The sequence below is a fragment of the Asterias amurensis genome, chromosome 2 (genome assembly GCF_032118995.1).
Source record: "Asterias amurensis chromosome 2, ASM3211899v1".
In the NCBI taxonomy this organism is placed as follows: domain Eukaryota; kingdom Metazoa; phylum Echinodermata; class Asteroidea; order Forcipulatida; family Asteriidae; genus Asterias; species Asterias amurensis.
Window position 1 is genome coordinate 1,291,374 of NC_092649.1, and position 14,282 is coordinate 1,305,655.

Below are 14,282 nucleotides of genomic sequence, written 5' to 3' on the forward strand. Positions count from 1 at the left end.
AAGGATATGGCTTGAAATATTACAGAAGTTATTTTAGAGCGCAATGATATGAGTTGATATTAAAAACACACAGTGTCAAAATGGTTTGTCAATCTGAGATTTTTTTGCAGCCTCGCACTGGTCGGGTACCTAACCTCCATTACACAAAGACAACATTAAAACTTGTAAAAAGAGAATTGCAACCAGTTTAAATAATAAACAACATGGCGGCGAGGTAAGGTGTTTGCGTTTTGAAAATCAGTCGCTTCTAATTCAATAGTTTCCGAACAAATGAGGCACCAATCGAGTAGAGACACATCCAAGTGGACACGAGGAAGCCCCGAGATTCGTCGGACAAACTCGAGGGACAGAATGAGCCCTGGAAATGATCGGTATGAAGGTAGGGGAGGTAACAAAGCAGGTCGGTCCCGCAGTTTAGAAAAGGAAGAGCGAGGCGGAGGCAGAGTTGGTCGGGATAGCAAGCGCTCCAGTCGCGGTGACCATGAGCGTGATGGAGGCGGTGGCGGCAGGGAGCCGTACGGTGGTGGGGGCGGCGACCATCGGTACAATACTTATGACAAACATGACAAAGAACCCAAATACTCTAGCTTACGAGTCAGTAATTTCCCATCACATGTTTCTGATATGGCAATCAAAGATGCCCTTTTTCATGAATTCAAAAAATTTGGGGAGGTGAACGTGCGGGTGGCGTACAGTGGGGATGAGAGATTTGCCTTTGTAAATTATCGCTCTTCTGATCTGGCACGGGATGCGAAACAAGCCAAAGGAGACAGGTTAACGCTTTTTGGTAAGCCATTGCGAATTGATAGTGTGTATAAACGGAGGAGTATTTCCCCAGACCAAGGTTTTTCTGGAAGACAAGGCCAGGAGCCCATGGGTGGAAGACGCCAGCAACGTAACATGGGTCGTGATGGTCCTGGAGGAGGCAGGGATAGAGATCAGGGTTATGACAACAGAAGACCGTATGGCGGTAGTGGTGGTGGCGATGGCTACCAATCTAGGGAACGTGACCGTGATCGTGATTTGTTGCTTCTCCCCGAGGATGATCCCAAAGCGACGCGCACTGTTTTTGTAGGAAACTTAGAGGAAGGAATCCAGGATAATGAGCTTAGGAATGCGTTTGAGCGCTATGGCATTGTTGAGGATGTGGATATAAAATATCCACCACGCGGCCAGGGTAATCCATTTGCATTTGTTAGGTTTTTAAATCTAGACATGGCTCACAAAGCTATGGTTTCTATGTCCGGCCAGTACATTGGCAGGAACCAGGCTAAAACAGGTTATGGCAAGCTATCTCCAACAACACGATTGTGGGTGGGAGGTCTAGGGCCTTGGGTTTCTCTCGGCGTTCTTGAACACGAGTTTGATCGCTTTGGAGCGATTCGCAAAATTGATTACATCAAAGGAGACGACTATGCCTACATTCAGTACGAAACCTTGGAAGCAGCTCAAGCCGCAGCATCAAACATGAGAGGGTTTCCTCTGGGAGGACCAAATCGTCGCCTCCGTGTTGATTTTGCAGACCCTGATACTGGAAACCGTCCATATTCCATACATTCACCACCAAGAAAGCCAGTGAGAGATGATGCGATGGGCGGTTACAATAATCGCTATAATAACCAGGAACGTGAATTTCGTCGTGATAACTCACCGCCCCAGCAGTACCGTGATGGAGGACGTAATGATCAGTGGCAAGGACCGGATGGAGGGGGATTCCGTGGCGATTTTAATCGTCGTGGTGGCAGCTGGCAAGGTGACGACAGTCGTGGTGATGCCGATTGGAACCGCAGAAACTCAGATGGAGGAGGGAAGCAGTTTAACAACCCTCGTGGACAGGACAACCGTCGCAAGCGCCAGGCATCCCCTGGTAATGATTTCGTAAGAGACCGTCCATCTGATAGAGGGAGACCGTTTAAAAAGCGCAGATCCCCGGAGGGTGTTGCAGGTGGAGAAAGGAGATTTGATGGAAGTTTTGACTCGCCAGAGAGAGCCGGAATGGGCAATGCAGATGTCCCTGAATTTCATGGTAGGAAACGGTACGCCGATGATGGCGAGAGGCGTGATGGCGACGGATATCGCAATGACAGGAGGACATCTGACCGGGGCTACCAAGTAAAACAGGAAGGAAGGAGGACCGAAAAGTACAACAGCCTGATTGATCTTGTGAAATTTCTGCCGCAAAGCTGGCAGAACTACATTGTGTTGAAAAATAGTGCCTTCTCCACTTGCATGTATTTTATCGGAGGAGATGTGTCTGTTGCCGAGAGTTTGTTGCCAGCGAGCGGCACTGCTGATGAGTCGCCACTTCGGATAACGCAACGCTTACGCCTGGACCAGCCAAAGCTGGATGAAGTGGGCAAGAGGATTTCCGATGCCGGATCTGGAGGTCACTGTTTGTTGCTGGCCCTGCCCGGCCCTGCCCAGGAGAGCACGCCTGCCGGCACTCAGTCGCGTCCCCTGCGCAATCTTGTGACGTATTTGCAACAAAAGCAAGCTGCCGGAATCATCAGTTTGCCTGTGTCGACTGGATCGGAGGACTACGGTGTTCTGCACGCTTTTCCACCTTGTGAGTTCTCGCAGAAACAGCTTCTGCGCTACGTTCCTGGACTAAGTTCCGAAGCTACTAGTGAGGATCACTTGGCTGTAGTTATCGTCCGTGGTGCTGCTTAGTACTACATTATAACCTAATGTCACCCACAAAAAAAAGAGAGAAACAACTGTTGGTGATAGCTTGCTGTAACTTAAATGGGGTCTCCGTTAACTGTAATTTTTATGTGTTTTTAATGTTTTCCTGTTATATTTGCATCATGTAATTTTGTTTTGTGTGTGCAAATTAGTTAAAAGTAGTTGAAATTTTGTCTATACCTTAGCTGTTAAATGCTGATTAATTTTTGATGCGTCACCAATCAAATGATTGAACATCAATTTAATTTTTTTGAATCTTTCAAACTTACTGTATGCACAGTTAGCAATTTTTAGAATTGTGCTGTTATGTGGTAGACTGCAAAGGTACAATATTGTACAATAACTAGATTTAGTACAATTTTGATCATCATTCAGTGTAGGTAGTTTATATTAGTATGTAAAAAGCTGCATATTTTTTAGAAATGTTCATGCTTGAAAGAGAAACAAAAAGAAATACACTAAGAAAACATTTCGTACTTGATGAACAATGCATATTTGTGATATGGAAGTGATTTGGGAATCAAAAAATAAATTATGAACTATAAAATTACCTCAATTTACCTAAATTCAACTTTAAGTTAGGGTCATACACTTTGGTAATAATTCAGGGAAAAAAAGCATACTGTGAAAGGATTTTGCCTAAAGTGCCCCTGTTGGTTAGAAAAAAACAACAAAATTAACAGACTGTCAACAAATTTCAAAAGATCTATAGGAGGTGCCGTTTGGCGATTCAAATTTCCCTGGTGATGGTTTCGGGATGCTCTAGCCAGAGATGCGGTTGGAACTTGCTGTCACCTCACTTAACATGAATGGATTTGACGTCACACGTTCATGATGAAAATACAGTGAAAGTGTTTTGCTGTTATCTAAACAAGTATGCACTAAATTCGGGTGTCTATCATTGGGGTGTTTTTTTTTTCTTTATAGATTTGGCAAAAACTCAGCCTAACATTGAAGAAAAAAAAATGATCCTACCTTTCAAATGTATTTTTACAATTTGCCAAATTATTTTAAAGGGGCACTCATTATTTGGCTTTGGATTCAACAAAGTGAACCAGCACAACAAAATTGGTTGTTAAAAATTCCAAAGAAATTGTAACTGAGTAAAAGTGTGAGTAGATAATTTATATTAAAGCATGACAAAAAGATTCTCGATGGGGGGGGGGGGGGGGTCACTTACATGTAAGTGAAATGGTATTTTGGCAAACTGGAATATTTTACTAACATACTTAAAAAGTCTTTGAAAAATCACCTTGTAAATTCTCATGTAACAGTCTTCTTAATTTGAGCTTAATTTCACGTCAGTCGCACCGCAAAGATGGTGTATGTGGAAAAAAATACAAAACTATTAATCTGCAAGTTGCCACACACTTAAAAAGCAAGACGGCTTTTTCACTTGTATTATAGCACCCAAGGAAGATACTGTAGTACCTTTGTTCGTACCAAGCAAAAATGCTTCACTGATTTCGGTTTGATATATAAAGTTTGACGTGCAGCATCAGTGTTTTCCCTGCCTTTAGACTGAGCGAGGTGGTGACAGCTCATATAGCACCATGCACTATGAGTAAAGTTAAAGCTTTGTACCCGGATCTCAGACAAGCATGTCAAATTCTACTAACACATGGCGCATACATCCAAGTTGTAATGTTTATTAGCGTGAACTGATTATGCTACTGGTGTAGTTTGGCATGCTGACGATGTGGTGATCACTAAGCTTGGGCGATATCACGATATTATCGAATATCGCGATATTAATTTGGAAACGATTTCGATATCGGATGGATTTGGTTTTAATCGAAATACCGATATATCGCGATAATCGCGATAATCGCGATATATCGCAATATCGATTAAATATCGCGATGTATTTGCTAGCTGAGACATCTTGCACCCCATAGGTTTGGAGTAAAACCAGAAGAATAGGTCATTAGAACACCTCTCTTAAGCTATGACTGTCTCTTCTACAACTTTAACTTGGAGTTTGAAGACTGATGATGTCAAATTTCATTAATCGCGATTATATCTATATATTGTCGGCGATATATCGTAAACAAAATAAATCAATATCGCCCAAGCTTAGTGATCACCACCTATTGATCACATACATGTAGGTGGTTGATTGTTTGTCTGAAAACTGGTATTTTTAGCAAAAGTGACAACATTAGAGTGCAGCCTGCAAAGTAACAAGAATGCAGTGCTCTCATAAATGCACCATGATTCAGATTCCATTCTCACATTGACTTTGTGAGTTCTGGAGGTCAAGCAACAATGCCACAAAATGAAGAAATTTTTAAAATCAGTATTCTATGTGGCAAATCTTCAAAGCGAGGTGATGATTTGGCAAAAAATGACAACGGAGAAAAGTGGCCATTGAAAGTTAGCAAGGTGGGCCACCTCATTTATTTCATAGGCAGGGGAGACACTGTTTTGCATCTTGGCAAGTTGGTGTCCACAGTATGTTCTTTGCCTTACAAATACATGATTAAGTAAAAATTTAAGTTTAGAGTTCATTTTGAATGATTAGGCTTAAGTCAAACCCCACCAGCCCAAAAACTTAAAGTAGATGTTTATTTAGTTATTTTTTTATTCAGTCATACTGTATATTTAATTGACCTCAACATTCTTGCGAGTCAGTGATTAAAAAAACAAAAAAACATTTCAACCCAAAAGCCTAAACACAAGGCCAGGAATTTCATCTTTGAGAGGGCAAGGCCTTTTTCATTTTAAAACAAAAGTTGTTGCCAAATTACAGCAGTTGTATCAATCACTGATTTCTTAGCACATTTCTAAGCTCAATTTGTCATGTACAGTATGTGCTTTGTGCGTGTGAATGTTGACATGTACTCAGTAACCATGGTAACATAGAAACTCTGTATAATTTGTTAAAACGGTTTGTGTACAAAGTATTTTTTACTGTTTATTGCAACATTTAGCCTCAACTCCTTGCTCTCCTGGATTCCTATTTGTGTGGAGATCAAAATTGAAACACATCTGTCTGTGTGATCGCATCAGATTTGCGACGACTATTGCAGCTGGCGTGTCTTAAGTGATCTCATAACCCCATCTCTGCCTCCGTGTTTGTGCTTAATCTGAAGAGTTCTTCTTTGAGATACGACTTTGAAAGAGTTGATTCTTTGCCCCATTGGAAAACAACAGAACTCCAAAGTTCTCCACCACCCATCAATATGTACGTGCCGTGTTGTAATAAAAAGCAGAAACTGCAGAGAATACTTGCAAGTATTTTTAACTCTGACATCCGATCATCTTGTGAAAAAAGTGCCTTCATTGCTGGGCGGGAAACAAAAAGTTTGCTGAGAACTTCTTGTGTACATGCCATGTACGTGTAAATATATGCCCTTTGTTTACTGTACGCACAACACGTCCACCCAGGGGATCTTATTGTAATCTTTACGCACCAATGGCTTGCCAACAAAGAAAACGCGATGAGAACATGCAGTTGTCATCATTGTCTCAAATTGTGGAATGACGTTTAGGTTTGTGGTGTGAGGATACATGTACCTATGATTGGAATCAGCACAGCCAGTCAGTTTGCTTTATGGCGGTATGTTTTGAATACCACCCAATAAAAGGATGAATCCATCGTTACGTGCAAGCTTGTCTATGAGAAATGTGGTGTGATTAAAAAGCCACTCTCATAAAAAGGAGCACCATTTTAAATCCGCTTGTGATCGCAATCTCTCAATACCTGTATTACGCCACCCCCTTATGCTACCCACCTCTACCCCGTCCCAACCCTACCATGTGAATCAAGAGAAATGCTGCAAAAGTCATGGATGGTGAAAGAGAAATGTCTGAAAAATTTAAGACGGTTAATCTTAGACTTGGGTCCTTTAGTAGCAATCAACACGAGACCCATTGCTACTGTACTGTCAGATTTTGCCGATTTAAGTTGGCGCTGTTTAATCGTCATCGGTGCAATGTTAATTTGCCACTCTGAGAGTACCTCATCTGGAAAGATATTTCTTTGATATGAGTACCTTCATCCTGCCATCTTAAACCAATACATGAACTGTGACCAACCGTTAGTCAAAGAAAGGAAATTGTAAAATTACAACATGCATTAAGTTTTGGTAGAATTGTTGATTTTCGTCAATTATGTGATAAGTAAAGGAGTGGAAAAAGATGAGAAGCCAAAACCCAGTGGAAAATTCTGTTGTGGAGTTGAAATGGTACAGGCCTTTGCAAAAGCTTGTACATGTACACTCTGGACATTTGTTGCATTCAACCAGTGTTGCTGTCTGTTGGAGTTGGTGTCAAACATTGTTTCATGTATGAGCGAACTGTATGTTTTGTGGTGTGAGTGAAATGACGCCCGAGGACCACCTAGGGTGAAGTAAAGATTGCGGTTCAACACTGCAATGTTCTGCCACTTCGAGAATGTGCATATATAAAGAGCTGAGCCACTTTGATGTGACGTCTTCCTCCCCAAGGAAGGATGCATAATTTGTGTGGCCATTGATAATTGTCATTGTCATTGTCATCAAGGAGACCGACCAACTGTGCAATGGTCTGCCGCTTTGAGAGTCGAGAGTGCCCCATCTAGAAAAGCAGAGTCACTTTCATGTGATTGAACTCCCACCCACCCAAATGGAGGATGCAGAATTTGTATGGCCATCAACAATTGTCATCGTCATTGTCATCAAGTGGGACCGACGCTGCAGCTGTGCAATGTGGCCATTGAAATAGTCATCAGACCGATTGTCATGGTCGCTGCATCAAATTGACCAACACAGCAATTTTTGTTCTGCCTCTTCAACACATCATTATAATGAACTGAATTGGTGTAAAAATGTGTCATCGTCATTATCAGTTATCATAATCAGCGCGACCGAAACGTCAAACCTGCTCTCGCTAATTACTCCCCTATTAGTTACCTCATCGGAAAACGCAATTAAAAAATGAAGTTTGAGCTTAAGTTTGAATCCATTGCTCAAACAGTGAACTCGAAAGTTCAACGCACCTTCTTCATATTTATCCGTCGTCAAGTCATCTTAAATGTAAATGTAAACACCTGCCCGTTTGAACTGCTGAAGTTCTCTCCAGTGCTCAATCAGTTTGGATGTGCTGCTTCTTTGTGATTCCATCAGTCACCATGGCAACCAGTGTGATGCATCAACGAGGTGCTCCAGTGTGGAATCAGACGGGAGTTTGTGATTTTTTGTGAGGTAAGGGCAAATGAGCCAATTACAAGCATTTTGTGTCCACCATTTTAAATGCCGCCATGTTGTGACCAGAGAGAGCAAGTGCGGCAGACCAAATTGTTTTATTTTGTATATATTTATGTTTAAAAAAGAAAAAGAAATTTTAAGTGAATACTGAAATAATTGTACTACTACGGAGGAGAACGACCAGGATATATCTGAAATTCCGAACCAAAAAACAAACAAATACTATTGTGTGTGTGTGATGTACATTTTTGTATTGGTACATGTTAACAATGATAGCCTTGAGCAGCATGCTGTGTTCTTCATTCTACGACCAAGAATTGTTTTTTATAAATATTGCAGCTGGATGTACAAATTAGAACTGAGACAAATATATTTTTATACCTTGATCAACAAAAGTGCAGTTAAATTTGTTTGAGAGATTTTATGCATTTGTGAGAAATATTATCTGATGGAAGTTTGCGCTTCTGAGCTTGTTTATCTGTGGAGACGATGTTAGTTCAGCACTTTTTGATTGCACCGTGCTTGGTGATAAACAACCTTTGTGACCTTCACCTTATTTTCTGTGAAATAATTTCTGCCGAACACAATATTTTTGTGAAGAATTTCCAAGAATGATTTTTTCCCTCAAGTGTGGAAGAGACCAGACAGAATCTGAAATAATTTTAATGAAAAAAAAAAAATGTGCAATGATTTCGGGCAATACTGATTTTAAAGAAAAATGTTATGTCACAATGACAGTGTGACGACACAGCTCATTGATTTGGAGAGATCGTCTTACTGTATTTTGTGTACTCATGTGGAAAGCGACCAATTCTGCAGGGCCTCATGATTGTGTGCCTATTATGTTTTAATCTGATAACCCAGGAATCGCCCCCACCCTGTTGTGTTGTGATGAAATCTTAAAGGAGGCGTCGCAAGAATCTCAATGGATTGCCGGGGAAAAGCCAAGACAGTCCAGTCTGTGGAGCAACTTGTGTGTGACCGTGCTCTTCTTATTTGTGTTGAAATGCATGAATGGATTGAACAGTTTGCAACAAAAGCAATCAAACATTTGTGATTTCATGGAGAAAAAGTGTATTCTGTGGAGTGACCTTCATCGTGTGCCCATGACCTTCGACCTCCCAAGCAGGAAGTAACGTCTCTAGTTTGTCCAATTGGAGCATCCCTTCAGCGGATCATCGTGTGGTGTATTATTTTATGGTGCATCCTGTGTCAATGAACCATGTATATTGAAAGCTTTACCAGTTTACTGATGATCAGGAACTCAAATCTCTTCAAAATGCCATATTTTTTACAAAAAAAAATCTTTGTGTGTTCTTTCTTTTAAAATGGACACAAATGACATTTTAGGGTATTGTTTGTTTTTTGCCTTTACATGGATGTGTAGATGTATTAGGCACTGTATACTCTGTATTTTCCTAAGTTGCCTGGACACAAAAACACTTGGTAGCCTATTGGTTAGGATTCAAACTCACAACCTTTTCCATGCTAGAGCAGACGTTGTACATCTGTTGTCAGTTATCACTTGCTAGGCCTACCACTAGCCCACCAAGTTTTTAAAGCTACATGTAAGTACTGAGTATACAGTGCTTGAAATCAGGACTCAAATTTTGAGGGAAATTCCACAAGGGCTTCGTGCTCAAAATGTTTACTGGACATGAACTGCTTTCGCAAGACCAGAATACAGTGTACAAAATTTCATCCGGTTTACTTGAACAAGTACATAGACATGAGTAAGAGAGAAACTCATCTCATTTGCTTGTATGTGTTAAGCATACTTTGTAGAATGGAATTGAACTGTATTTTATCAGACTCAAAGCCATTATTTGAACACAATAATCCACGGATTCTAAAAGTGTTACTGTTCAATTTTTAAAAAACACAAGACCACCGGACTTGTCTTGTCATGAGTTTACTGGCCTGACGACACTAACACTGCTGGCCTTGAGCTGTGGTCCTGTGTAAAATGCAAGTCCTGATTTGTACACACTGGTGTTAAGGCCCGGTCACACAGGCCCTGATAACGAAAACGAAAACGAGAACGATAAAAATGCACGCTCGTGTTTGGTTGAATTGCTCCACGCAGAATACGCCCACACTCATTCAACCACTCGAGGGCGTGCATTTTTATCGTTATCGTTTTTGTTCTCGTTATCAGGGCGGGGCCCAAAAGTATTATTCTTTATCACTGTTGCAAAATTAACATCTATTATAAAGACATTGTTGGCCTTGAACTAAGCTACAGCAATGTTTTCTAGTAGGGTCAACTGTCCGACCACCGGCACCCCAGACATTTTCCAATTACAATCAAATTGGTAAATTGATGTTGAAGTACAAGGCCTCCAATAATGCTAATTTGAATTACATGTCACATGTATTTGCCAGCCATGGTCTTTGTAATACACTCTGCATTGTTAAAAACAGAGATGCTGAAAGCGTGCAAAGTTACAGAAAATTTCCGAGACCAAGTCCTGGCTAGCACATTGACATAACATTGACATAAAAACTGTAACAATATTTATCTTCAAGTAAGCGCTAATCCTCCAATCAGATTTGCAGAATGGAGTGGTGATAAAAACCTATATTGCACGGCTAATATCACTACCTGCGTCTTGTGTTCCTTGTCACGCGCCAAGTTTGCTTGAAGATAAATACGTTATCACACACGCGCTCGTGGAAATACGGAAAATATAGCGCGTCTACATCCCATCCTATCCAACTCGGCCTTCGGCCTCGTTGGATATGGGACGCAGAAGCGCTATATTTTTCGGTATTCCACTCGCGCTTGTGTGATTACTTATAACACCTTAATATGAGCCATCTTGAACTTTTCTTTTTTAAATCGGTACAAAAACAAAAATCAGCCAGAAAGAGAAAATAGTCTGGTGCCATTTTGTTTTTGGTGAGGGTAGCCATTATGATTAAAGGAAAACTGCTCAACAAGATGGCTGCTATTTGTGATGAAGGTTAATACTAATAGGTCTCTTTACGTCATGCTTAAGTTTGATAGGCTCTGCTTCATTACTGTGTGCACATCCAAACCATGGAAATTTCCAATAGGGTAAGGCTGACCACGGCTTACAATGTATGGCATACATGTCATGCATGTATTTCTTAAACTACTTTCTAATTTATGTGGCAGCATTGTGTTTGAATTTGATGTGCTCAGTACCTGCATCCAAACCAATGGAAATTTCTATCATGAGGCAAGGTTGACCAGTTTTCTCATAGTCAAGTGGGCCTAATTTCATCAAGCTGTTTTAAAAGCAGAAAATACTACTATGTACTTGAACAAATTTCCTTGCTCAGCAAAGTTGAGCCGGGCACCAGCCATAACAATACAAATTTAATGAAATTTTGGCCGGTAACCTGTTTCTGCTAAGCAATACTCTTTTGTGCTAAGCAAGTTTTTGTGCTTACAGGCCTTATGAAAATGGGCCCTGGTCTGGTCTCAATTTGTTGTTCGGAATATTGTTTTTTCTGGTATAAACATAGCCAATGAGTGGTTGCTAAAGTGATCAATATGCATTGAATAGACCCTGTGCAAATGACGTCAGAAGCTTAAACACCTCCTCCCATACTGAGGTCAAAGGAAGACTTATTCAAATTGGCTAAGAGTTGTGGGTGGCGCATACACAAACGTACACATTCCGTTGTTTAACCTCAGTGATGGCGGCCTCTGCAGGGGGTCTATTCTAAACACTACAATTTGAATGGTGTTAGCCATTGAAACTTGGGTGGATTTATGGAGGGTGAATGGTTGTTTAGGACTGAGCTAGACAGTGAAGAGGAGTGGGGCTATGTGACATGTGTCCTTGTTTTGAATTGGGTGAGGAAAAACAATATTTTGTTTCATTTAAGTTTAAAAGTACAGTCAACTCTCGTTAAAACAAGGTTACTTGCCAAATTACCTTTTCATAACAGGATTGGGTTATAATAGAACAGCAAAACAAAGAAACTCATAGCATTGATGAGACGTGGGACTTCAGAATGTTTTCTTTATAAACAAAACCTCTTTATATAACAGTGTTCATGTAACAATGGTTGACTGTTAACTATTCAATCATGTGCAATTCAGATGCCCTACATTATTGTATGTTTTTCAACTGCCACCATGTTAGTACCCCCTTCTTTCCATCTTTTAGGAAGGTCATTTAAGAAGGGTTGGGTGGAGGAGGGGGAGCTTGTCAAGTTATTCCCCATTAGGAAATCAACAAAGTGGATAAAACAAGACTGCAAACATTTTTGGTTTGACATTTTCTCTACTTTTCACCCAGCCCTTTCAGCGGCTATCTTTTTCAGTGCACACATTCTTCTGTGACTGAGCCTGAAGACATAATGAGTGCGTTTTGGCGACCCCAACCAGACCCCATCGATTGAGCGTGGTGACGATGCTGTTCAGACCAACCGGTAACCGACGTGTTGACTCGGCTGTGCTTTGGTTGGGGTTGCCAAAAAGCAGTAAACAATGCAACTCGCCTTATACAAAGTGCGAACCCCAATTTATTTTGGATTAAGTTAGTATCATGTCAGTTTATGTCAATTATGCTGGACAAAGTCCATGGGGCAGTGTTTACTTTGAACTGTTTACTTTATTCCATTTACCCTGTTAATGCTTTTTCTGCCTTAATTTTCTTTTAAAATCACAAATTCCTCAGAAACAAACAATTGTTTGGAATACTCAATTTGACTGTCTGGGTGGTTTTGATTTAGTTGAGCAGTATCTAATATTTACCAAGTCATGCAAGATTGTTCCCCAAAATCCCCCTTTCAGATTTGTTCTAAAATCCTCAGTGAGAATATGTGAAAAGTCATGGGATTATAATTTTGGATTATCATTTTGGATTGTCATGTTTGTCAGTTTTGCAATTGGTGTTTATTGACATTTTGGGGAAAGTGAAAATTTATATGTATACAAATGCAATGTCTAGAACTACAACCATGTGAATACCGTGTTTGATCCATGTTTGTGTAGGCCCTCTACATGTATGTTTTATGTTAGTGTATAGACGATGTGACCTATGTTAACATTCAAACCGCCCTCTGTTGACAAAACACTGTACACGTCATGTTTCGCCGGGCAAAAAGATGCGTAGTCATGGTAAGATTGCATACACTTTCTAGCTTGCTGCCAAAACACAAAAGTTTTGCCCGGCGGTATGCACGCGAATCATGTTATGTTTTTCGAGTGACGTCAGAGGTCACATCGTCTATAGAGAAAGGATATAGATATTGTACTTACATGTACATGGTAGGCGTAGTGCAAACTTTAGACCTGGAACGAGACTCGTCTCTGTTGAAATGGAGGAGTCCAACCTGGACTATGCAAACTTTCAATAGCAGATGGACCAATGGGAAAAGCTGCAATTTGCCAATCTGCCAAAATACAATGTAGCTTGCACAGAGTACCAATGTACCCATCGTTTTTCAGTTTCAATTTCTTATGGTGCATTTTGGACATAACAGCCTTTGCTTTTTTTTTCTTAAACAATGCTGTGATGTGTGGTTGGTGTGTACGGTGCATCGTGATTACTACATGTACATGTATTTGTGAGTGTACGCACATATTAACATCTTGTCTTGAAATAATGTGTATAGAAGTAAAATAACAAGCAAATCTGAAGAGTTGTATTTCAAATCGAGTGATTTTTTATATCTTGGCGTGTTTAAAGGCAGTGGACACTATTGGTTATTACTCAAAATAATTATTAGCATAAAACCTTACTTGGAAACAAAGCAATTGGAGTTTCATTTATTATGGTTTTTACCCATACACCTATGTATGTAAGCACTGTATACTCGGTACAATGGAAAATTGATGGTTTAAAACATTGTGAGAAACCACTCCCTCTGAAGTGACGTAGTTGTCGAGAAAGAAGTAATCTTCCATGAATTTGATACTCAGAATTAGATTTTGAGGTCTAGAAATCAAGCATCTGAAAGCACACAACTTTGTGTGATAAGGGTGGTTTTTTTTTTCATCGTTATCTTTTAACTTGGACGACCAATTGAGCTAAAATTTTCACAGGTTTGTTATTTTATGCATATGTTGAGATACACCAAGTGAGAAGACTTCTTAGACAATTACCAAAAGTGTCCAATGTCTTTAAAAGTATTTTACTGACAGGCATGATACCCATTTTCATTTTACAGAGCGTTGTAAGCACATATTTATGTGGTGAACATTAGAGTGAAATCGCCTCTCTTAGTATTCATGCATTACATGTATGTCACCATTCTAACTCATCAGCGCACATCACGCCACCATCAGTACCAGCCACTCAATCCTATTTTTAATAATGGCTGCGCCTCGTTTTGGGTTGGAAAGGTGACGTCGGCATGAATATTAGGAGAGGAGTATTGGGGCCTGCAGTGGAAAACAAAAAACAGAAATCTTCTGTATGGCTT

At 40.3% G+C, this 14,282-nt stretch overlaps 1 protein-coding gene across 1 annotated transcript; it reads left to right on the plus strand.

Annotated features, from left to right (window-relative positions):
- Positions 1-212: 212 nt before the first annotated feature.
- Positions 213-13,493, plus strand: LOC139950030 (RNA-binding protein 15-like). The gene is made up of 2 exons (XM_071948663.1): positions 213-7,871; positions 8,739-13,493. The coding sequence occupies exon 1, from the start codon at positions 271-273 to the stop codon at positions 2,668-2,670; it is 2,400 nt and encodes a 799-aa protein (XP_071804764.1). The 5' UTR covers positions 213-270; the 3' UTR covers positions 2,671-7,871; positions 8,739-13,493.
- The last annotated feature ends 789 nt before the right edge of the window (positions 13,494-14,282 follow it).